We start from the raw sequence: 26,975 nt of genomic DNA, 5'->3' as shown, positions 1-26,975 counted from the left end.
CCTGTACAACAACTGCGTTGTCTGTTGCAGATGAAGGAGCACCTTCTCTGGCGACTCCGCTTTGATCAGCCAGTCGTCCAGATACGGGAATACAGGTATCCCCGACCTCCTGAGATGTGCTGCCACCACCGCCATCACCTTGGTGAAGACTCGAGGCGCAGTAGTAAGACCAAACGGAAGGACCGCAAACTGGTAGTGTTGCGACTCAACCGTAAAACGGAGATACTTCCTGTGTGACTTCAGGATGGGAATATGAAAATACGCATCCTGCAAGTCAATCAACACCATCCAGTCTTCTTCCAGCAGCGCCTGAAGAACCTGTGCAAGAGTGAGCATCTTGAACTTTTCCTGTTTCAGGTAAAGGTTCAAGATCCTGAGATCCAGGATTGGCCAAAGCCTGCCATCCTTCTTGGGGATCAGAAAGTACCGGGAGTAGCATCCTTGACCCCTTTCCTGCTCCGGAACCACCTCTATCGCACCTTTTCTGAACAGTGCCAGGACTTCTTCCTGCAGGAGAAGCAGGTGGTCTTCCGAACAAAAACCCTGGCAAGGAGGGTAATTTGGGGGAAACTCCCGAAAAGGAAAAGCATACCCATTCCCCACGAGATTGAGAACCCAAAGATCCGATGTAATCAATTCCCAATCTCGTAGGAAATGGGTAAGCCGACCCCCCACTGGACCCACATGATCCGGAATGGCAGATCTAGGGCTGCTTTGCTGCGTTGGCAGGGGGCTGGGACGGGGAAGAGGAGGAAGAGGAGGAAGCTTGACGGCCTCGAGAACGGGCCCTTTGCTTGCCCCTATAAGACCTGTACAGTGTGTTTTGTTGCTGCTGTGGCTGCTGCTGCGTTGTCTTGTAGGATCGAAAAGACGATCTGCTAAATCCTCTAGAACGTCTCCCAAAAGTGCCCCTGGTCTGAAGGCCCAATGACTTAGCCGTCGCCCTGCTGTCTTTAAAGCGTTCTAAAGCAGCGTCTGCCAAATAAACCAGACCCGTCGAACGGGAGATCCATCAATGCAGACTGGACATCTGTCGAAAATTCATCGACTTCAGCCACGCAGCTCTCCTCGTTGCTACAGAAGAGCCCATGACCCTCGCCACAGAGTCCGCCGTGTCCAATCCACTCTGAATCACCTGCCTCGCTGCAGCCTGAGTATCAGAGATAACTTCCTGGAAGTCCTTCCTATCCACTTCCGGCAATTTGGGCACCAACTGTTTTACAGTGTCCATAAGGGCGTGGATATAACGCCCCATCAGGCAGGTCGCATTTGTGGACTTCAGTGCCATACTGGCAGAGTAGAAAACCTTTTTAGCAGCCTGATCCTGCTTTCTCGACTCCTTTTCAGCTGGAACCCGAGGAAAAGCTCCGATTGAACGTTTGGAATTGGCCGCCTGCAACACCAAACTCTCAGGCAGAGGGTGAGTGGATAAAAACTCTGGATCATCAGGAGCAGCTCTGTACCTCCTGGCAACAGCTCTAGACACAGCAGGAGCTGACAAAGGTTTCTTACAAACTTCTAAAATTGGATCTTTAAGGGCATCATTAAAGGGCAGCAATGGTTCAGTCACTGATGAGGGAGAGTGAAGGACCTCTGTGAGAAGATTTGACTTGAACTCAGCAGTAGGTAAAGCAATGTTCAACAAACTCGCAGCCTTCTGAATCACAATATGGTAAGGAGCCGCATCCTTAGAGGGTTCATCCGATACTGAAACCAAATCCCATTCAGGGGACAGTTCAAGGCCACTGGCCACTGAAAGATCCTCAAAAGGGTCCTCAGGATCCTGCAGCTCACCCTCCTCCAAATACTCCTCACGATATCTCTCTTCCTCCATCAGTCTCTGGGCTTCACGCCTCGACCTGCGCTTCACATTCGAAGCCGCTGGATTCACCGACGGCTCCGTCGAATCCGGTGCCGGCGCCGAGCCCGACGCCGGACGAGGAAGAATCCCACGACGTCGCTCAGGGTTCGGCATCAGGAATGATGGAATCGGCGTCGAAGGATTCGGCGTCGAAGACTTCGGCGTCGATGGCTTCGGAGTCAAAGGCCTCGCCGGCGTCGGAAAATGCCAATGCGGCGCCGGAGCCGGCATAAAAGGCATAAAGGGCGCAGGAGCATAGGTTTGGGGAACACCAAGACCAAACGCCATCGGACCCATGGGACCAACAGGAGCCCCAGAGGGGTACATAGCCCTGGAATAAATTCCATACATCGCATTTAGAAAATGCGTCGGATCCTGACCTGGAGCCGGAAAGGTTGGGTACGAACCCCCAGGCTGTTCTTGAGGGCGTGGAGTCGATACGACGTCGACTTCCTCTTCAGGCTGGTGCACCGGAGTCAACAGACCTTCGGGCAACGGAGCCTCTCCCTCTCCAACCATCTCCCCCTCACCTTCATCCTCCCGATCCAGAGAATGGGATGGAACCGGAGACGGATTCGCTGTCTGCTTCGGCGAGCCTGGCGAATTCGCATGCGACGCCTCAACCTTGGCGTCCTGATCTTCCGAAGCCGAAGACAGCACCTCTTTCTCAACCAGCTTCACCTGTGACTTCGGCTTAGAACCCGAATCCTTCCTCGAGCGATGTCGGGATTCATGAGACCTCTTCTTATGCTTCTTTTTAGACGATCTCGAAGCATGGGCCGAGGACGAGTCCGATCGCGACCTCGAGCGAGATCTTGACCTCGAGCGTCGAGTCCGCGACCTCGATTTCTTCTTCTCCTTACTTCCTTTAAGCTTTGCCACAATAAGCTTAGCTTCTCTCTCCCGGAGGGCCTTAGGGGTCATCTTCTTGCAAGACCGGCAGTCTTCGACGTCGTGGTCGGAGCTAAGACACCATAAACAGCATTCATGCGGATCCGTAATGGACATGGTCTTGCCGCATGCTCCACAGGCTTTAAATCCGGTCTTCTTCAAAGACATGTCGAAAGAGAAGAGAATGAAACACCAACAACACAAAGTAACAAAGTTACTGCAAAAGTTACGGACGATCCCTAGAAAACCGTTAGCGTCGAGGACCCGGAAAAAAGGGAACTGATGTCATCACACCGGCGTGGACCTGATATGGGGTTGGTGACGTCAGCGGAGTCGTGCGCGATGCCGTGCCTCTGTGACGTCCGTCCACGTCGGCGCAAAGCTACAAAAAGAATTTCCGGAAGCTGCTGACGCAGGGGGATATTCACAAGGTGAGGAATCCACAAGGCAGATGTATCTATCAGAACTGGGGTGCAGTGAATTGCATGCTGGGTACATCCTGAGTAACATTTGTCAGCAAGAAGCCACCAGGATGCTGAGGATAAAAAAAGCACAAAATCCAAAGGTATAAGTGAGCTAGCAAGGGACACAGACTTGCCAAATTGGGCAAACCAGTATGGAGAGAAAACAAGATACCTGGCTCAAGGGAAGCTGCAAACTACTGATCCAATGCATGTGCCAATCCCAACTCACCAGTCACATCTTCGCTTGTGGCATTGATCCTTCACTCAGCACATAAGCCAAAAGGTGGTTAGTTTTTGGAGGACACTCCTCAAGACACACCACAGCCACATACGTGCACTGAAAAATTGAGGCAAAAATCATGGCGTAGGAGAAGAAACATATGAAACCTGACTCAGTGGAAGATTGAGTATTTTAGACTGCTCTATTTTTCACAGTCGAGGTAGACATTGTGACTGAACAGCCATGTCCTCACTGGGTGCACAGTCCCCAGACTGAACATGAAAGCCTGAAGGAAATCAGACTCCATCAGACGAATCTCAGTACAACCCCGCCACAACTGTGAATATCGACCTAACATTCTGATGCAAAGCCGTGACTGTGGCTTTGAAAATAAGCAACAGGGGTGTTACTATTGAACATAGGTCCCGAAAGTTGGACCACCACACAATTGCCATAACTTCATGCCAGCCAGTTACTAAAGGAAAAAACAAATTCCTATTTCTGAACTTTGCAGAATGCTTTCAGGCATGCTGGGCATTCAGCACAAAATGGGGAAGATTGATTCCAATTAGAGGACTATGCCCTTAGGCAAGAAAGGTGCCAGTTTGACCACAGCAGATTCCACTCCAGAGGTAGCGGGGAATGGTGGAAGAGCTGAAAAACATTCTCCAGGAGGTTAAAAAGGAAGCCTGGCCCAAATCAATTTTAAAGCTGCTTCCCTTACCTTGAAACTCAACCATACGAAACAGCAGATCGATAAGCATGCATCTATAGTAGACATGGCAAGGAGATAAATATCTGAGGTGAAAGATAATATGAATGTGGCATGTGACAAATCGAACAAACTGGATAAAACAGTGGAAAGCACACAACCCAAAAATGAGCACTTGGAAGGACGACCTTATTGAAGTAACATTAGAATCCTCATAGTATTGGAAACACGACCACCAGCCTGTTGGAACAGTATGTTGAGTAACTACTGTCATCAATTTTCGGCCGAGTCACAGTTCTTCATAGTCAAACATGCTCAGAGTCCCAAGTCAACTGCTAGGCAGACATGGAGACCAATCATTCTGACTGTTAAATGATATAGACAAAGACACTGTTTTCTAATTGACCAAAGCAAAACCATCATCCAGTTTGAAGGATCAGAGAAATCCTTCTACTGGAAACACGACCATCGGCCTGTTGGAACATTTTGTTGTGTAATTACTGACATCAATATTCAGTCGACACTCCTTGTCACAGTTCTTCATAGTCAGACATGCACAGAGTGCTAGTACCCAAGCCACCTCCTAGTCAGTCATGAAGACCAATCATTGCTTGGCTTCTAAATTAAAGAGACAGAGACTCTGTTCTAAAACTGACCAAAGTAGAAACATCATCCAGTTTGAAGGATCAGAAATATCCTTCTACCTCAACCTCACAATCGCAGTTCAAGAGGCTAGGAGTTCATTCTGAGAAGTAAAATAAAGGCTGAAGAAAACTGAGATGAAAAATGTAGTGTTATATTTGGCAAAATTGAGGATTAAATAAAACCTCACTTGTTTTTGCCTCTAGAAACTGCAACAGAGTCCTCTCAATATCAAGGCGAAGAGACATGTCAAAACACCCATATGCAGCTTAGGGAAATAGGGGGATGTGTTACAATGAATAATAATGAATGACTATCTGAAACAGATATAACACCCTTTCAGAAACAAAATGGTACTGCAGCATAAGCTGCTGTCAGCTAAATAGCTAGATACCATTGTATTACTGGTTTGTAGCGATCAGCTAATTAGAAGAGCCTCTGAGGCATGCTGGTGACTTAATCAATGGTCTGCGGAATAGAATCATAAGGTCTATCTACATGGACCCAAAATACTATGAAGCAAAATACTATAAGGATGAAAGCCTTTCAGATAAGGTCAAAATATTTCAAGTCTGCACAAACAGCTAGCACTTCAGGCATACCTTTTGCCCCCGTGTACGTGTAGCTCACATTAAACAGCTGACGATTGCTCTTGAGGTGCAGATGCACCTCTGATTTAAAGTGTGAGAGTTTGTGTTGACAGAGACAAAATCCAGGCATACATAGCAATCTACACTTCACAGAGTGTGAAACTTTGCCTCACATATGATCCGCAGCTATATGAGAAAAACACACCAGGGGAGACCCGTGAGAGATATTGACACCCAACTTATGCTCCGATTTTTCAATGTGGAATGCCCTATGCCTTAATAACCCAAAAAATGGGCACGTATTCACAGGCTAGGACAGACCCAACATTGATTTAGCTATGCTTTGAGAGACTCGCTTACATCTCAGCACTTAACGTCCTTTGCTTTAAAACGAGGAACTCACAGTTAGATTCACCCTATAACGCCCATTTTAGAGGTGTGATGACCTTGGTCCACTAAAGACTTTACTTCCAGCCTTAGAAATAGGTCGCAGACAACTAGGCATATATATTACAGTAGAGGGGTGCTAAGTATGGCTGATATGATTCTATTGACTATAAGTCAACCAAATACTACTTCCACTGACTTCTTCGATAGAGTGATGAATAAGTGCTGCAATCTGCAGACAACATATGAAATTTTGGGAGGAGACTTTAATAATATGATAAGCATACAAATAGATCAATACCAACAGGCGCCACAACCTCCTGTCACAATCTGCTAAAACCATATTACACATAAAGCAAATGAATAGATATAGTTTCATAGGGAGAGTTCAATATCCCTCTGAAAACCGATTTACATATCACTCCTCCGCTTTTTATTTACACTCCATACATGCAATTAGTTGAATTCACAAACCCTATCATGCTGGGCATAAAATTGCACTGCTCACCATCACTTTCATATCACTCCCTAATTTGTTCGACACTTCAAATTCCACCTCCCATGCCAATGTCCCCCCCCCCAGTCCCCTCCACCGCTTTGGAAAACCTGGCAGTTTTGACCATGACCAGATGATTTACTTTATGGTTCTTCAAAACAGAACTTTAGAAAGCCATCATAGACCAATCTATATCAGCTCTGTCACTATAGCATAATGACCTGGGATGGATCTGTCACCATAGCAGTAATGACTTGGGAAGGATCTGTCGCCATAGCAGTAATGACCTGAGATGGATTCGAATTAAATATATGGAGTAGCTTGCTTTAGAGCCAAAGATGCTGCATACTAAAACACTGAGAAATAAACTATATAGAGACCAAGTTCTAATGGTGGAATCTGAATATGAGGAGAGCCGTAAAATCTATGAATTGATGGATATCAAAGGTACTATTTCTAAATTTCCTGAGGTAGGAGACCAGGCGGTACAGCTACTGGGTAAACATGCTAGGGCATGGCAATTAGGGAACGGCATTAGACCAAGCAGAACACTCTTTTTTATTCTAAATGGACTCCAGGGCCAGAGGTGTTTTACAAACATGTAAAATAAATGTGGACCTAATTTATAAACTATGAGGCATGCTAGACACATTTGTTAACTACTTCTCTTGCTGATATACGTTCAGAACAACTGCCACACCTACATAAATATCTAACTATTTAGAGAACATCGCTCTGGCTTGGAAAGATGAAGAGATCAAAGGTCAACCTAATAAACTCCATTAGGTAGATTAAATTAAACAGCAATCAACTCACTAACTAGCGATGAGACATAGACTTATTGGACCCCACTTCTTGGCTATGTACGAGGAGGCACTGATATCAAGTTTCCTTCCTTCAACTGTTAGAGAGACAGGCATTATCATTTCTCTAAAACCATATTTCACTATATTGTCCTGAATATACAAGCAGTTGTGCCATTTCTTGATACAGAGAAAGCATTATTGTTTTTAGTTTGGTCGTACACGCTCAAGGTACTGAGGACAAACGGAGTTTTTAAATTATTTCTGAAAATGGTAAGCTTGGTATACCCTGATCCTACTGTCAGCATCCACATAGATGTATAATTATCAACCATGAGTGCCCACGATGCCCCCACTGTTCGTTCTGTCAATGGAACCAATGTCATCTATACTGCAGAAGATTCAGCTACATCTGGGATTATACATTAAAGACCATTTTTCAAGGACTATTTATCATCGCACTATAGGCAAATGATTTGAACTCCGAAACAAACGTCAATCTAATTTTCCAGGAAATAATTAAAGTTTGGGAAATATCCAGACTACCAAAAAACTTGGTAAAATGAAAATGTTTCCCCTAACAGAGATAGCACAACAATAAGTATACTGTGAACCGATTTGACAAAAAACCTGGGTATACACATACCTAAAAGTTCTAGTGAAATAATTCATCAGAATTAAGGCAGAATAATAGGCATGACTTTGCCTATTCAATGATTTGGTGGATAACCAGAATCAAAATGAAGGTGCTGCATAAACTCTTTGACCTGGTCCTCATCATCCCATTGTCTCAAATGTTTCCCACTAAACTGAGGATGATCTTTTTCAAACTAATCTGGACAGGGAAACAGACAAGGATGCACTGAAAAATATTGACCAAACCAAAGGAGAGTGGAAGACTGGCAATACCAGACTTGCAAGTATATTATCTAGCTACACAAGCACAGTACGCAATCTACTGGTTTCAACCACCTCCTTACAAATAAACAAATATAATGAAGGCTGATACAGACGTGAGGAAGTCAGCAGGCTAGAACTTATATCTATTGGAGATGGGCCTGAGCATGATTGCAGACAACGCTGAACCCAATGATGTCAACAGGTCAGTTGTCATCTGGAGGTGGCTAACAACTGCTTGAGGGGAGCCTGTCTTCAGTAGCCAGTCATCGAGTATGGGATCATAGGTATCCCCAACCTCTGCAGATGGGCTATAATCTGTAAATAACAAAGGGGAGGGAGAGAGAGAGAGGTGGATTCCTTCTCCCTTGCAATATAAATAAACAACAAGAATCCACCAGATTGGACAGTGTGTTCCCTACTGTTGTCGGGAGCACATAGTGTTTTTTAAATACCCCTCTCACACCAAAAGGACCCTTGGTGTCATGCTTCATCATTGGGGCCTTCGCACCACTCTACGGGATGTGGCGTGCTGCGATCTACGACTATGCGGGAGCACTGATAAAGTAGAATATGTGTGGTGTGTGTGAGGGTTGGGTGAAAGTATGTGGTGGGGTAATCTGAGTGAGTGAATCGTTATAAAGTGCCTGGCTCGTGAGGTAAGACAGAATTATTTTAATGAGCCCCCGGGCTGGTACTATTAAAAAGGGTGCATGTCGAGGTGATTATGTGATATTAAGCACATCGCCTCGTGGGTGAGTCGACATGTTTCGGAGATCAACTCCTTCTTCAGGACAGGGTGCACCACACCCCACCTTACTCACGTTTCTCTAGATAAAAAAGTGTATTTACAAAATAGTGGAGATGTAGTACTATTATGTGCCCTCTTCAAAAGAGAGAGTTTCCCAGAGAACCAGAAAGGACTGGGTATACAACAATAGCAAAAGGGGGTTCCTTTCTGTGTTAATCAACTTTTGAGAACTGACCTTCAGGCCTAGATACCAATTTAACTTTTAGTATTCCAATATGAAACAGATTCTTATGTCTGCACACAACCAGGGTATTTTTTAACTCTCAAAGTTTATTTTGTTATTATTTTTTTTTAAACAGTAAAAATCATTTATTTCATAACATTTTCAAATAATCCTATACCGATTGACTGTCTAGTACACATGAATATCCTTATACTCATATCTCAATCGACATTACACTTGATCAATACACAACATTTTAAAATTTCATAACAATATGACAACACAAAAAAAAATTGTATAAAAACTAGAGAAAGTCCTTTGTCGACGCGTTTCGGTGTATAGAGGCTGCTGTAACACCTTCTTCAGGACAGACTTTGAATTAAAAACCAAACTTCTTCATTCTAAAATAAATACATACAATTAGTGTCATATTCTAATGAGAGTGAAGTACATTAACCTAGTGTGAATAGGTACTTTTGTGACATATTGACCAAAATGGTTCTTACTTTCTTGTCATGGGTCTCAGTATGTTTTGTGACTCCACACCCTTGGCGATTGGGGTCATCAGTTCCTCCTCACAGGTGGTAATACTGATGAGTATATTTTTAATTTATCTAAAAAATGGAAACCTCCCAATTAGAGATTTATCTCAGATGGATTTTTTAGCCTCCAGCATGGGCTGTAGCGTTATTACTTACTTAACACGGAGAGAGATGTATCTCTTGTGTCTCAGGATCGAGTCTTGTTTACTTTCGATTCTGGTCTAGGTCCCTTCTGTATTTTTCCTTAGACCTAGTTTTAAAGAGGAACATCTAAATCGGTATGGCCTTATATTTACATTAAATTTTGAAAATACGCCTCAAACTTCACAAAACCTACCTTAGGATTATGTATCCCTTCTTCGGTAATTTCTAAAACGGGTTAGTCTCTCGTTTCAGAGGGGTTTCTTTTCACTTTCATCCCTTATTGTAGAGGTCGTGGTTTTTCCTTTTGTTTGACCTGAATATTGGAGATTTTAATTTATTACACTTATTGCTGTTATAACCTTCTATCGTTTGGCAGTCTATATTTATTAAATTCAGAAAAACAGAGTTTTAACATTAGTTGCTGCTGGAACTCATTTCGTTACGTTTTTAAAATTCATGAGCATTTAACCGATACGAAGGGTGATTAGTGTGTATTCTCGCTTATGAAAACACTTCTGTAGTCCTGTTTTCTGTTAGCTAATACTGCCAGACTCACTGACTTATCAAAGCGCCGTTAGTCTTATCCCCACATTTCACTCGTTGTCAGCGGTTTGATTTTATAATCTATTTCACGTATCCTGAAGGACACGAACAGTTTCGAATTTCGGGAACTCCCGCTTACCGCAGGTATATATATTCCCATTACGGATCGTGCCGGTATCAGTGACACATTAAGTGTAGTCACAGCTCGCTAAGCCCCTCAAAATGGACCCGTACTCCTTACCTTAATGTGCACATTAAGGTAAGGAGTACAGGTCCACTTAATGTGTCACTGATACCTCTCATTAGAATATGACACGAATTGTATGTATTTATTTTAGAATGAAGAAGTTTGGTTTTTAATTCAAAGTCTGTCCTGAAGAAGGTGTTACAGCAGCCTCTATACACCGAAACGCGTCGACAAAGGACTTTCTATAGTTTTTATACACATTTTTTTTGTGTTGTCATATTGTTATGAAATTTTAAAATTTTGTGTATTGATCAAGTGTAATGTCGATTGAGATATGAGTATAAGGATATTCATGTGTACTAGACAGTCAATCGGTATAGGATTATTTGAAAATGTTATGAAATAAATGATTTTTACTGTTTTAAAAAAATAATAACAAAATAAACTTTGAGAGTTCAAAAATACCCTGGTTGTGTGCAGATATAAGAATCCGTTTCATATTGGAATACTAAAAGTTAAATTGGTATCTAGGCCTGAAGGTCAGTTCTCAAAAGTTGATTAACACAGAAAGGAACCCCCTTTTGCTATTGTACTATTATGTGCCTACAAATTCAATGAGGATTGTTTTGCCAATATGCAAATAACTTTGTGTTCTTGGTTCAATTCCTCATGAGCCTCCAAAAGTTGGGGTATGCTTTGGCCAAATGACTCGAGTTACAGCATAGGTAATATCCATGCTTCCCCGAACGCGGCTACGGAGCGTTTGTTGGACTGCAGGACAGGGATGTGAAAATAGGCGTCCTGCAGGTTCAATGCTACCATCCAGCCTCCTGGATACAGGGCAGACAGAACTTGAGCCAGGTGAGCATCTTGAACGTGTCCTTCCATGAGCAAAAGTTCAAAGGATGCAGATTGAGGATAGGATGAAGGTCTCAGAAAGTAATGGAAGAAACAGATAGCCTGACCTCTGATGCTAGCATCCTTTCATGGCTCTCTTGGCCAAAAGAACTAGAACTTCTATTCGGAGAATGGACAAGTGGTCATCTGGGAGGTGTGGTGCAGTGTGGGTGGCTTGTCCGGAGGATGTGACAGGAAGGGGTGGGAATAACCGTGTTCCACATTCTGGAGCTCCCATTGTTGGATGTAATGCTCCTCCACATAGAAGATAAAAGGTGATGTGGCCTCCCACTGGGTGATCATTTGCTGCTGCAGGCAATTTAAAGGAGTTTTGTGGCAGCTGAGGGATGGGGCACTGGTGGTTGGGTAGATCATTGCTTCTTTGGGGCTCGATGCTGCCTGCACCTTTGTCAAAACACTAGTTTTCACATCTGTAGTAGGTAGGGTGAGGCCCAACACTTCTGTGGCTCACCTTATGACTGTTGGAAAAGACACAGATTCATCTCTTGCCATAGCTGGGTTCAGGGGGGATAAACCAATGTCTGGCGATATGTCCACCCCACTGGCATCCTGAAAGTTCAGGAAAAGGTTCTTGTCTTCCCAGAGGTGGAGGTGGATTCCATCATCCTCATCAGCTGGTTTTGTGAGGTTTCTGAGTCTGAGTAGGAGTATAGATGATAAAGCTGTGACCATGTGGGAGGAGGATTCTGAGCCTCAAGTTCCGATAAAAGAATTGGCTCCATATGTGGCATGGGCGTGGCTTTGAGAAATGGGCTGCAGCACTGAGAGCAGGTCAGGCCTGGAGCCGGTACTGGACTCTTAGACCCCGGTTCAGAGGAGGGGCAGTCCTCAAAGTGAGGTTGAGTTGTTCACTTGAAATCGGTGTTGATCTGCCAGCAGTAACCAAACTGGTAGTCACCTCAGATACTTAAGGCCCGATGGTGCTCTAGAGAGATCCGGTGGGGAACCAAATATGGTATTAAAGCCTGCTTGAGTTCATGGAGCTGTTGAAGAATTACCAGTGGCCAGGGGAAGCTGGGTTGCATCGAAATAAGCATTGGAATCAGGACAGAAATGGGGGACCCACTCCGTGGCTGGAGGGGCCCAAGGTGTCACGCAACTCTAAATGTTTGGAGAGGTAGGAATGGGTAGAACCAAGTTTCAACTAGTATGTTTTTTACTATTCTTGCACTTACCTGAACTGCCTGACTGTGACAATGATTGGTTGTAAGATCAGCCTCAAGAGCACATTAATGCCCTTGACTTCGACAGAGACCAGGCCTTATTCAACTTTCAATGAAGCTCCACGACTGCAAGTTTGGCTCCGCAGATACCCTTTTTATTCATCTTGGAGCAGCAGTCACGTAATACTGAGTTGTGTGGGGAGGTGAGGCATCAAAGAGAGACTTTGTGATTGTCCGACACTGACATCTGACCGTTGCAGTGCATACATGGCTTAAAGTCCGTGGTTTCAGTTGGGGACACTTTGCACACTGGAAAATATTTTGAGGGAAAGACTTCTGACAATGTTCCAGAAGCTCTGGGTCTGTGCCAGAAGGTGCAGAAAGAAAGGAACTGACATCAGCGCACAGGGTGGCGCAAATTTAGAGACCCTGACATCAGATCTGGGGTGGGACAGATCCTCTGCAAAGCTTCATGATGCTACCTGCTGAAGCATGAGGGAATTTCTAGCCAAAGTTTCAGGTTCCAGCCTGGCGCCTGGGGAAATTCACAAGGTACGAAATCTGTGGGTTAGAGGTCTCTATCAGAAAAGTAGATACTCAATGCCTTCAATGTGTCCTTTAAGAAGTACATATCTACCTTTGGAGTCCAATATTCTAATAGCAATAGTATCGAATTTACACAATTTCCAAGTGAGATGAATGTATCTTTTTTTGGAGATACAGGTACTTTCCCAAAGATGTGATAGTTCTAAGGAAGTGACACTTCCAGGGCACTTGACGACAAGCTTCTTTATATTTCTGTGAATTGAAAGTTACTGGGGTATTCCAGCTTTGACAATGGAGAAAGATACCATTATTTGGATCTATGAAAAATATAATTGTGTAGAAGAGAAGCTTAAAAAAGGATGCACTCATCAGCTCGTATTGCAGTTCATATATTCAATGTCCTAGAGATAGAGGAAATCATGAGCCAATATTCAAAAAAGTTGCTGCTCTAACCAAGATTTGCAGCTTTCCTAGAAGTACCTTGTGGTATACTGTCTTCTGTTCCAGTCTGGTGTGTCTTCTGTTGCAATCTTATGTGGGATGTTGTGAGTCATGTGGAATGTGTGATATCATTAGTGTCAGTGTTCTATCCCAGGTAGCTTGGACTGAGTTGGTTACATGTTAGCTTCTTATAAGATTCCCCTACTTGTAACTCTTTTTTCATAAACATATATTTTCCTGTACCTACCTACCTTCTGGGAGTCCCTCCCTGTGTGCGTTCTAGAAATGCAACAGAGGAGTCAAGTGAAAACTAAAAGAGACCAAAGTGGAGAGCCATTTAACTGCCAAGCTGAAGAATGAATGCCACCAGTGCCACAAGACATGGCAACCCCAAAGCAGAGCACAATAGCGGTATGATAAGTGTGCTGTATGAGGGTTCACTAAGTAGAGGTGCTGATTAAGAAAGGTACCCCACAGTCTTGCTTAGCATCAGAGTGCTCCAAGGAGGTCTACTAATTCAGTTTAAATACGGTTCTGTTAATGCAAGAGACAACAGCGGCAGTGCTGAGGAATTCTGCTTCAGACTAGCTGAAAAGGTGTTTGTTGCTGAAGTTTTTTTCCAGTGCTTCACTAGAAAGGCCCACCCCATTTCTACCCAGGATCACAAGGTGTATCTGCATAGTGTGGTGAGGGTGAACAGAACTGTGTTGCAGAGTGCCTTAAGTGGTACTGCTGTACAGTAAAGGGAGGTATGAGCTGATAGAAAAGTGCAGTGCTGTATTTTCATAAAATGCCAGCTGTTGAGTACTAAAAGAAAGTCAAAGTGTAGTGTGAAAAGATCCAGTTCATATAACCTCTCTGAAATATTTTTTCAGTGTATGAGAGTGGGCCAGTGAGATTTAACTTTCACTTAGTGTTTTGGTGGCTTTTCTAGTTGTAAGTGGCCTACAGGAGAAACAGCTGTCAGGTAGTGCATGCCATTGCAGAATGAATGCAACGTCCAGTGGTTGTGTTGGAAAATAACTACTGAACTGTCCATGCTCACCTCTACTGACAGGAAAAGACTGGTATGCAGTGCTCTCTCAGCACAGGCAGATGCCACTTATGTTGTCATCGTACATACCATCAGCATTCTGGACTTGAGGTTTCAGTATTTGAAATTCAGTGAAATGAATCCAGGCTTCCAAAACTGAAGCAGGGCTGACCTGATCCATTTCACTATTTGCGAGACGAACTCAGTTTTCTGTAATATCAAGGTGCCCAGGGGGTCCTCAAAGCAGGCACAAATGCCTGATGCGTCCCCGAAGTATTACAGAAGGGGATCCAGGCGCTTGTGCGGCTCCTTCTGTAATACCGATAGCCCTGGTGCACATAAAGCGTAAGCGCTATCATCAGAGGGCTTTACCCTCATTTGCATTGGGGCGGACCCAGTAACTCCCACTGGCATGCCCCGGCATATCCACCAAATTGAATAAGCCATAGAAAGGTTAAAAACTTTGCTGCAACCGAGATATCACTCAGAAGGTCGCTTTATATGTTTAGGAAGTATTTATGCATTTTTAATACCAATGCATCAGGTGGTTTATAGGCATCAATGCAGAAGTTAAAGTACAGTTTAGTGATGAATTTTCTTCATTGATGAAGTACATCAATGCTTGTGATCAATCATGGGTTTATTTTAATTAATTCTGTGGTTGATGGGTTTGGTATCCACGGGTGTTTAGGGTACATATGTGTTTAATTTTGTGAGTCATGGAACATGTACCTCCTCGCCCAACTTCCTTGCCAATTGGATTGCTGAATATCTTGCAGTGTTTTATTGCGTTCAAAATAAATATGTGGGCTATGGGAGGGGAGTGTGTCTAGTGTTAGGTGTACTTTGGTATGTGCTGACAGTGTCCACATTTCATCCTTTGTCTTACTTTTGATTGTTAACTGCACAGTAGGAAGTGCAGGCATCAGGGTGTTCTGATGCGCTTGAACTGTTAGTGGGAAGGGTGCGCACTACACCGGTTTGAAGGCCTGGGTGCTGTTTGCGTTGAGGGTGCTTACTCCACTAGGTTGGAGGCCTGTGTGCTAATTGCTTGAAGGGTGCATACTCCACTAGGTTGAAAGTCCCTGCCCTGTTTGCATGGAGGCTGGATACTTCACTAGGTTTAATGCCTGTGTGGTGTTTGCAAGAATGCGCACTTCCCTGGGTTGAATGCCAATGTGCTGTTTTCTTGGTGGTTGCGTACTTCACTGGCAGCGATGGCCATGTGCTGTTGCGTGCAGTGTGTGCACTCGATTGGGCTTTATTCCATTGCGCCATTTGCATAAAGGGTGCATACTCCACTTGGTTGAAAGTCCCTGAACTCTTTCCAAAGAGTGTGCATGCTCCCCTGGGCTATATTCATGTGTGCTGTTTGCATGAAGAAACACACTCCACAGGGTGTTATGCTCATGCAAATTATTGGTGTTGATGTTATTTCTGGTTGTATATGTCCTGTGTGGGTGTGCAGTTCCGTTCCCTGAGCATGTGTATGAACTTGTGTGTAGGTGTGTATGGTGGTATTTCGTTTTGAACTTACCTCTTGTAGGGTGTGTTCAAGTTTTGTTAATTATGTACTCAAAGTAAAATAAGTGCGTTCTTTTAGTTTGAACATTATATTTTCTGCTTCTTGAGTTTTTATTTTATTGCACTTTATTGTGCAGCCCTTCTTTGTGAGGGGAGATATTGTATCCTGCCTTCTGTTTTAGCCTGATGGGTATTCAGTTCCAGCTTGTTGTGGTATGTGGAATGCCACGTAGAATGTATGATGTCATTAGTTGGAGTGTTCTATTCCGGTCAGTTAGAGTTTCTGTCTACTGCTGGGGAATGAGCTGGTTAAATCCTAGCTCCTGGAAGGGTTTCCTTACTTGTAACATGTTCCTTAATTAAATACATTTGTCTATACCTACCTGCTTCCAGGGTCTTCCTGTTAGTGTGCATCTTCAAAATGCAACATAGAAGCTAACAACCCTGCCAGATATGCTGCCGGTGTTCTCTGAAGCTATATTTCGGAGCACTAAAAATCTCATGCATCAATTCATGTGCATCTTCTTCACCAGAAAAAAAAATATGCACGTGAATAAGTAACTGGAACCCAGATAGTGAAATGTCACTGAAGACGAAACATGTGTCTAACATTGTATGCCAAAGACCACAAACAACAGTATGGAGATTTAACTCAAGGTGGACATTATAAGACCATAATAAATTGAGATCCTTATCATGTACACATTTAAAAAGACGTCCCATAAAACGGGAATGACATTTTAACCTGCAGAAGTACTGGAGGTGCCTCTCCTAGTGGCAAGGATCATCCTTGAAGAAATCATAACGAAAAGTAGACTTGGGGGAAATGGTCATGGTGTTGTCCCCAAAAGTATGATCATTAGATGCCATAAGATATTTCTAAAAGTAACTGATGACGCTTGCAACAAACTTTCTCTGGTTGCCCAGGTCATTACAGTTTTCAAAGCTTTTTTGCCTAAAGTTAGTGGGCCAATTCAAAAAAGCATTTATGAGTATGGGAAGTAATACTACCAGAGCACTTTACGTACTCATACATGCTTTTGAGAATCGGCCTCAAAACATCCAGTTCCCTATCAGTTAAAGTGCAAAGAGGGCACCGGTTTTTATATTTGTGCTAAATGTCCCATGAATATTCATAGTTTGTTCCAATCTTAGATGTTTTGTGGCAGATTCCCAAAGGTATGTAAGAGTACGTAAAAGAGTACAACTTAACATAGTCCAAAATGCGTTTGAGAAAAGCTCCATTTGTCTGGAGCATTTGCCTACATTTCAAATAATCAAAAAGCATGGATTACTTTTGTATTCATCACCCCATAACTTTGGAAATGGTAGAATACATAGTACAGAGTATGCACAATTTGCGGAGACCTTCTGCCTATAAGGCAACATACAAAACAATTTATGAGCATAAATCTTCCAACCAAGCTTTACTATGCAGGCGACAATACGCTGGATCCCTGTGGCAGCCAATACCCTGATTAAGGGCATGAGTTAGAGTTGGGCGGATGGGTTACTCTGTCACAAATGTGACGGATAACCTATCCACTGGATTACAAGTCCCCAAAAATATAATGAACTTCTAATTTAGACTGACAGGATATCTACCATGTTTGTAACGGAGTAACTCATCAGCCAAACTTTATATCAGGCGTAAGGTTCTTTGAGTAATCAATAAACTTGTATTTCTTGCAAATCACAATTAATGTAATAATTCCAGTATTCCAGTTTATATCTTCTGCTGGACATGTGCACCATATTTGCATTCAGTGCCATGGAAAATCGTCTTTGATGTTTTAAATTTTAGAAAACATGGCTATACCTTCAAGAATGAAGTGTATGCCACCAGTATTCACCCCAGAGAACCCCAAGAAGCCCATACCATGGGAAATTGTTTGCTCAATACAACTCAATATAATATGACAAAACATGGGGCAAAATAGAAATACCGATGACCAACAAAAATGCAGGCTAAGAATCACTTTAACAAACGTAGTGGACAGCAGCTCTTCCCAAGACCTTGCTTGGAATCGCTTTATGAGAGTTTTTGGAGAGACAGACAGCAAAATGGAAATATGCGTCCACCAAATACATGAGAAAAGCCAAGTACTTCCACAAGGATATAAGGCTATTGTCCAAGGTCAGCATTTTAAAGTTCTGTGGACAAAAATGGCTACAGTGGTAAATGTTCTTCCACAGCAGAGTTCCCACTTGCATGAACAACAAGCAAATTCAGCCTGTGTTGAGGATAATATTGTTAAAATAATCATAAACAGGGACCAACCTACTATGGATGAACATGGTTTAACATTGTTTTATGCTACATATTTAACAAGGGAATAGAGACGTGGTTAGGGAAAAGCGAGGAACATTCCCATACCCTGGTACAATTTTAGCATGTAATTTTCAGTAACTAATCAAAAGGTTGTGAGTGCAAAAGTACCTTGTGGGTTAGAATCTGAGGTACAAGTAATTATATTCACAGAAAAACATGTGCATTCATAGATCATGCATTAATAATTGTGGGTGAACACAGCCTAACTCTTTTGACCAAATGTTTGACTATAGTATATTCTCCTAACAATCACCTTTGTGGTCATCCAAAGCTTTTGACTAACTGCATTTCCTTAGAATTATCTTCTGGCATCACACTGGATTAAGAGAGGAAGGACTAGATACACATGTACAAGCTGTGCCCTCCCCTCCCCCCAACAAATTGCTATTCAGTGTGATTATACAGGTAAGTACAGAAGAAAGATCAGGTAAGGTTTGCAGCCTACCATACCAGGTGGATACTGCCATCAAGCAAGGCTGCCTCGGCGCAGTGGTAGAAATGGTTACAAAATGCCATTTTATCATGGCCTTCTATAATCCTCAATGCCATGGTTTGAGGCTGGCCCAAAACACTTTACCTCTATATTAACAAGTTATAAGCATGATAGGGAAGTAGAATTATTTATGTTTTAATATAGCCTTATAGCCCGCCGTAGTGGGCTATACCGGCTATTAAAGGTCCGCTGCAGCATTAAAGGCCCGAGCCGAAGGCATTATAAGCCCGGAGCACTAAATTGTTTTCAATGGAGCTACCAACATTCCAATGTTCTAATATTTGTTAATGGCAAAGAACAGAATATAGTGGGAAATAAATGAAGCAAAAACTATGTTAAACTACATTGCATTAATAATATCGATTTTAAAATGTTGCAAAGCATACACATTTCAAAAGAAATAAAAAATCATTTCTGTTTGGTCTATGCATTTAGGTGTAAAGCAAGGCACACCTATAGTCTTGCAGACAAACTACTAAAGAGTGCTGTATCGTCCAGTGCCAGGCGGATGCAGATATAGGACTACAAAAAGATCACTGAGGGGTGTGGTATTTGCTAAATTTTTAAACAACATGTCCAACACTTTATAATGAAAAAAACATCATTGGTGATTGAAGAAAGTCTCAGAGGTATGCTTAATTTGGCTGATAAAATTGTATGTAAACCAGCAGTTGGAATCATTGAAGCAAAAAAAGGAAAACCTGTTGATCTGTAAACCTAGTTTTTTAAAAGGAAATTGTCTCTGAAACCATAATCAGTAGAATATCTCCGAACATTTACGGGATCTCTGGAAACCATGGGGCATATTTACAAGCCCCTATCTCTACAGGAACATCACTTTTTAGGACCCCTTTCACACTACACTTAGCGTGAAAGGGGTAGGCAATGGGTGTAGTGGTGGGTGTTCCACCACAACACCCATTGATTTTGACGCTGCCCCCTATTTACAAGGGTGGTGTAAACAGTGGCATAGCAAGGGGGGGCGGGGCGTTCCGCCCCCCGCCCCGGCGGCATGAGTTTTGGGGGTGGCGGCCTCCCCCCGCTCTTACATGCAGTCTCAGGGCGAACATCTCACCGTCTTCAATCAGCCGGCAGGTGGCGGCAAACGAAACAGAGATCTCGTCGCCAGCAGGCCCGGCTCTTCATCTCAGCTGCCATGGTGCGGCAAACGCAGGGACTGCCATGGGCCGCCACAGGGCTAGCTATGCCAATGGGAGTAAATAGGAACCAGCGCCAAAATTAATTGGTCTTAACATTGCGAAATGAGGAGAAATGCTTTACCTCTCCACTTTTTTGCTGTTTCTATGTGTGCTGCAGAGACACTACCTGCACATAACCAATCATTACCTCAATGCAGGCACCCTTGCACTTTGGTGCCTGGGTGCCTGCGTCGTTGCGGGGCAGCTGATTTTAGCACCAGCGCAGGGACAAAATGTTGGGGTGTGCAGTAATATTGTAAATACGGCGTATTCCTGCGTTTCTGAAGTGACAGAACGCAGTGTTAGCAATTTCAGAGCTAACCCGCCCTCCGCCACTTTCCTCAAAATGTGCCCCCTTGTTTTCAGTAAAATATTGGCTCTGACTAGCTTAATAAACTGTTTGAGGAAATCCTTTTTCGTCCTCTGCTTTTGGACCCACCTTCGATGCATTCGCTTTTTTCCTTGCTTCTATTTTCTACAATGTGTGAATATCAGTAAGAATCCCATGACACAGTAGGAAAATATACTTAGCTTTAATCTGAGTTCCAGCTCATTGGTATGACATCTGAATCCATAGCCCTCTCACCTGCCTCCCGTGTCTCCAAAAAAATGAGCTGAGAATTCTTTAAGGGCAAGTTCCGCTCACTGTGTTACCCTTGAATACATTCTGCGAGGCTAACTCAGCGTTGCACAAAGGAAAGAGTATGGGGCTTCTCTAATTCCTAAAAATGCAGTATTGGTTTGGTACCGAGTATTTGTGTTCATGTATGCCTATTTGAAGGCCACATTTTTCTTTTGTTTCTTGTTTTAAAAAAAAATGTAAAACAGAGGTGTTTTCAGTTAAATATTCTGCTCGGAAGATTTGGCTGATTGAATACATATTTTAAATACAAAAATATTTTGAAAATGTAACGTCTATAAAATGTTTTAATTCATTTAATATTTTCATACCACAAATGTAGTGTAAAAAACGGATCCGGGTATCCGAATTCTGTGTGGCGATGCTTATGGGTACTATTGAGAAGCGCTTGAATAGGAGCTGGATGTTTTTCAGTGTTGCTTGATCCCAGGGGAAATCACTCGGAAACAGGTTACAAAGTTTTGTGATGTGTGGATGTTCATGTTTTTACTGCATGCTACAGAAGATCTGGTCTGTTCCAAACTTCTTATTCGATCTTAAGGGTGCAAGGTCTGCAAAACCAACAGCTCACGTTTACACTCCACCATATGGCCTCGACCACCAGGGAAACTGAAGAGCATCTTGGTAGAGAACAATCCATGACACCTTGTAGATCAATTGGCATGCTGTTAATGCATTCTTTGGATGTAGCTCACAATGGGTTATGCAATGTTATGCACACACCACAGTACTTAATAGAGAATTATAATATCTTCTCACTCTACCATGCAATTCAGCACTACAACTTATGGTTGTCAATAAAGTCCACACGGATCAGAACAACAAGAAAACCCTGATGTAGTTATTGACCGTGTAGAGAAAGTCTTGTTCTTACCAACACCAGTCAGGTAGACTCCTGCTTTATCTATCGGGGTATCTGCACCTGGTCCATAATAGGCAATGGTAACCTGCAAACAGAAAACATTGATTTCTGTGAAAAACGTCAGGACAATTATTCTGTTCACAAATTTTTCAAGTGAGTCAGATTCCAGCTCAGCTATTATTACTATCAACCAAGGTACTTATTCATGTCTTCTAGTCACATAATGAATCTCATTTTCATTCTTAATCCCCAACCCTGCTTCTCATGCAGTCTCCGAGTCAGAGATTATAGGCTTTATAAGCATAAACCTTGCTGGACAGCAGGGCATGTAAAAAATCTCTGTCGATCTTCCCTTGAACACTTAAACGAATGAGTAGGCTTTTTTAATCTCCTCAGCACAGGATACCAAACATGTCAGTAATGTGCGGTGATCGCCTCACCGTGGAAGAACAAGCGACACCACTTGTTTATTCTGTACTGAGCTTCCACATTGGAAATGTCATGCAGCCATAAACATATATTCCTCCAACTGACTTTGAATACTCACCTAGTATTCTAAGTCTATATCTAGTAATTCCAAATACATGACATCATACTGCTATCATGCCCAGTATGTGCCTTGAACACTACATTTACTTTTCGCCTTGGGAAAAACGATAAATACAACTTAACAAAATAAAAAAATAGAAAATAATGAAATTAACTACTACATAGTAAAACAAATACATAAATAAATAAATAAACAACAGCATACAGCAGTAGTATACATAAAACATGAACTTTGGAATATTTCAAAAGAACTTTGAATCAATCAAAACAAATCCATCATGAACCCCAGGCTACCTCATGAACCTATGAGGGACATGTCTAACTTGACTACTCCTGCGATCCTCAGAAATGCTATTTTTCAGTCCCAATGTTTTGCATACACCACTATACTTGCTTCCAACACAGTGGAATCTTTGGATACTTCACAGTTCCTTGTTCTCCTCCTACCATTCTCCGCAGACACACCCAAACTGTCCGAAATTGTTCCTTGCTTGGACTTGACCACTCTCACCACATTCCACCAGTTTGCGCAATTGACTCTAACCATATTGCCACAAGCTTTGTCCACAATTGGTTCACTGAACTTTTTACCATCCTTCCTCACGTATCTAACTTTCTTAATATACACCCGATCACCAACACAAAAGTTTACATCACTTACATGATTTCTATTGTTGAATCTTTTTCGGTTTAGATTTAACTTCAGCCACATTCCTTTTGACCCTTACATCAAAATCATTCAACTCCAAACTGAACTTCACACACCCACTCATCCAACTGGGCATACCTTGGTGGCTGGTTTCCTAACCCTCAACAGTTCAAATGGAGAAACCAGGGTAGATGATTGTGGACTTGTTCGGTAAAACCATAACATAGACCGCACTGTATTGATCACAACACACTTGTTGGTGATGGCCCACTGAACACAATGCACTAGCACCTGTTTCATGCACTCCACTTGACCAATACTTTGGAGATGTTACAGAGACATTTTTAAATGTTTAACATCAACAGATTTAATAATCCTGTCCACCTCCTCATTGAAAAATTGAACACCATTATCAGAATTAAGAAATTGAGGATATCCTTCACAAAAGAGAAAAAAAATAAGAAACTCAATTACCGCTTTTGCATTAGGTTGTGCCACAAACTATACCTCTGCCCAAATGGAATACAAATCCATTGCTACCATCGCAAAACAAAGTTGACTTGGTAACCTATTGAAAGGACCAACCAGGTAAATTCCCACCTTCTCCTAGGCTCTAGATGGGCAATCAATAGGCTGCAATGGGGGTTTTCTAACTATTGAACCCTTTTCTGAACTAGCATATAGTGCACATTCTCCCACTAAACAATCAACCTCCTCTTCCATTGAAGGCCACCACAATATTTGTCTTAATTGTCATTTGGTGAAGGTGGCTCCCAGATGTCTTTCATGATCCACCTTATTGAACTTGAACCTCAAACCAACCGGAGGTACACACGTTTCTCCCATTAGAAAACCATCATCCACAGACAACTCATCATATACCTTCCAAAAGGTTGACAAGAAATAGGAAGGGATTTCTCTGTGGACCAAACCTTGGAGATGTAGGACATTATGTCCTTCATAACCTCAACTGACTAAATTTCATTCTTCCACTCAGACTCTGAAAGTGTACACATTTCTTCTAGGTCCAACTCGGCAATCAAACAATTTTCATTTACAGTGTCTTCACCGTCATCCATATTATCAGCTTGTACAGCAAACGTAGACCGAAAGTCTGCACAGATATGTGTTCCCCCTTGGATGTGCACAATGTTGAAATGGTACTGCAACAACTTTGTTGTCAGTCTGGAAATTCTGGGAGTCTCTTCTTTGATCTTTCACCAGTTAGGATAACCACCAGAGGTTTATGATCCATTTCACAGTACCCCAAATGGAAGTTTACATTTCTGCATGGTCCACTTACATGCCAACAACTCTTTTTCTATGGTAGAAAAGTGGGTTTCAGCATCCCTCAACACCCTAAACGTATATTAATGGTGTTTTCTATTTCACCATCTTCCTGGGTAAGGACAGCCCCCCAGACCATGGTTACAAGCATCGAGAGTGACGCAACATTGACGGTTGGGTTAAATGGTTTGAGGACTTTTGAGCAGCCCAGTTGTGTTTTTACTCACTCAAAATAATTCTGGCATGTGGCATCCCACTTGAATATAATATATTTCTTTAGGAGTACAGCCAAGGATGTAATGTGTGAAGCATAGTTGGGGAAGAAGCGAGCATAGAACTCGCACAGGCCCATGAATAATTTGAGGGTAGATTTATCAGTAGGAGCCCATACATCAATTACTGTGCTAACCAGACCAGTCCTTGGTTCTATGCCATGTCCAGAAACAATATGTCCCAAATATTTGACTCTGTATTCCTAATTTCACACTTCTCAACCTGAAGAACCACCCCTTTTTAGCATAGTATGGTTAACCCTCAATCAAGAATAGCTTTGTGTTCCAACAACTCCTTTCATGTCCCTAAACCCTTGGTACATTATACTCTGGAACACGGATGCTGCAGAGGCTAACCCTAACAACATGCTGCAATATTGCAAAATTCCAATGGAAGACACAAAAGCGGTATAATGCCTGGAGTCTGGTTCTAGTACAACCTGGTGGTACGCTGAGGCTAGGTCGAACTTAGTAAACCACTTCTCACCAGCCACTACAGCGAGTAGATCAAATATTTTAGGACGAGGATGCAAATTAATCCTAATAACATGTTAAGACTATGTAAATAACACAAACTCTCAGTTCTCCATTCCTTTTACGAGCTACCACCAGTGGTGACAACCATAAGGACGATCCAATGGGTTCTATGATTCTGTTGTCATACAACTTCATACATTCTTTTACAAGATCCTCCCTAATGGAGAAAGGCACACTGACTAGTTTGTGTTTCACCAATATGGACCCCTTTTTGATTTTAATTTTGTGTTGGAACCTTTTAATGGTTCCCAGTTATTCCAAAAACACAGGAGGAAACTTTCCTCCCAATTCTTCTACTAGGTTCTCAACAACTATGGAGACTTTGGGGCCCATTAGGATGGTGGGCGGATCGCCCCCGCCAGGCTGGCGGTAGCCACTACCGGCCTGGCGGGGGCGATCCGCCCGCCATCCTACCCAGAATGACCCCCCGCCATATTAGTATGGCGGGGGGGACCGCGGCGGACGGAAAGACCGTCCGCCGCTTTTCCACCCCGGTCGCCTTGCGGCCGGGCGGAAAAGGTTTAATATGGTGGCGGTGTCTATCAGACAACGGCAGCCATATTAGCATGGGCATTTACCAATGCCTTTCCGTGGCGGCAATGCCGCCAAGGAAAGGCATGCGGAGACACCCTGTGGGGGCCCATTGCGGGCCCCCAGGGACTCCGGGGGGTGCGGGGGGTGCACATGGGGGGGTACCTATGGTACCCCCCAGCATTGCAAAGTACAACCTGGCATGCACCGCGTGGTGCCTGTCACGTTGTGCTTTGTAATGCACAACATGTATCTTTAGCATTGCGGCAGGCGGTGCATTCAGCACCGCCCGCCGCAATGCTGAAGATACAGGATGCGCCCGCCACTGTGGGGGGCGCATCCTAATGCCCCCAACGGGACCACCGCCCTTATGGCGGGCGGTCCCTACACATGACAGGATGCCGGGCGGCCAAAGTCCACCCGTCATCCTAATGGGCCCCTAGGTCTTTGGTGCCTGGCCTCAAGACCATTTTGAACAGACCTTGGTGAAACCCGCCAAAAAACAAGGTTCTTTGACTACCACATATATTTTTCCAAACATTTTCCCATTCCTAGAAATCAGAATATCTTCAAAAAATCCAGAAAGATTGAAGCGTCTCCCTTTATAGGATACTGGTGCACGATCAGGGGGTCCTAGAATTCTCCCCAGCCAAAGCTCATCCAATAACTCTTGTGTGACCATAGTTATTCTGGATCCTGAATCCACTAACAGTTTTACTGATCTGTCACCTATCAGGATTTCAGCATATGGGTCTTCACAGGTAGCAGGATCGCCTGTACCCACTGTGTCTTCACAAACAACTAAACTGTATTCTGGAATTCTTCCTGTAGTTTGTCTAAGTGGTCATCATAACCTATTTCCCCTAGGTTTGCTACTACACTGTTACCCCTACCTTTCTGTTTCATCTGGCTCTGGATGCCAAAATGAGCCATTTCTTGCCAGACATTGTTTGCCACTTCTGTAATGTGATACATTTCTGCATCTAAAACACATATTTCTTTGCTTAAAGATTTTTTTTCTTCTGATTTTGTAAAGTTTTTGGAATAAACAGAGTCTTTAACATTGGTTTTCCCTTTCTAATGTATAAGGTTTGCCACCTCCATTGTTTTTCCTTCCAGTTCTGTCACAAAAATCTGTGATATTGCTATACTTTTAGCTATACACAACCTTTTGCCTAGAATTAGATTAGCTAAAGACAATAATTTTTATTGTATTGCCTTGTTTAAACAGTGGTATATGAATTGGTCACAAACCAACTGTCAATTTTGCAAAATGGCAATCTGCCACCAGTCTCCTGAGTGCCGACACATACATATCCACATTTTCCCCAACGTTTTGTTTCCTCATAAAAATGTTGTGTCGCGAAACCACTATGCTAGTTTGGACATTGAAACACAGTTTTAGCTGCTTTACACAGTCTGTATATTCATCCATCTGTTCTTCATCTGCTCCTTCCACTTCAGGTAAATGTCTAACAATGTCACACCCTTCAAATCCTAAAGAATGTAACAGTAAAAAATGTTTCAGCTCTGGGCGAATTCTTGAAGCTGCTATTTCCCCCAAATGAGTCTCAAAACCATCAAACCAGTTCCTCCACACAACTGAGGGTTCCCCAGGCTATTGTGGAAATGGTGGTGGTGGATTA

At 43.0% G+C, this 26,975-nt stretch overlaps 1 protein-coding gene across 1 annotated transcript in view; it reads right to left on the bottom strand.

Moving 5' to 3' along the window:
• The window catches only part of LOC144754689 (protein-arginine deiminase type-2-like), a 641,882-nt gene that overhangs the window by 382,022 nt on the left and 232,885 nt on the right, over window positions 1-26,975 (bottom strand). Inside the window, exon 3 of the mRNA XM_078642812.1 lies at window positions 21,517-21,589. Coding sequence (XP_078498938.1) covers window positions 21,517-21,589 — 73 coding nt within the window. The remainder of the gene's footprint in view (window positions 1-21,516; window positions 21,590-26,975) is intronic.

The sequence above is a fragment of the Lissotriton helveticus genome, chromosome 5_1 (assembly GCF_964261635.1).
Source record: "Lissotriton helveticus chromosome 5_1, aLisHel1.1, whole genome shotgun sequence".
Classification (NCBI taxonomy): Eukaryota; Metazoa; Chordata; class Amphibia; order Caudata; family Salamandridae; genus Lissotriton; species Lissotriton helveticus.
This window is presented reverse-complemented; position numbering and strand designations above follow the sequence as displayed.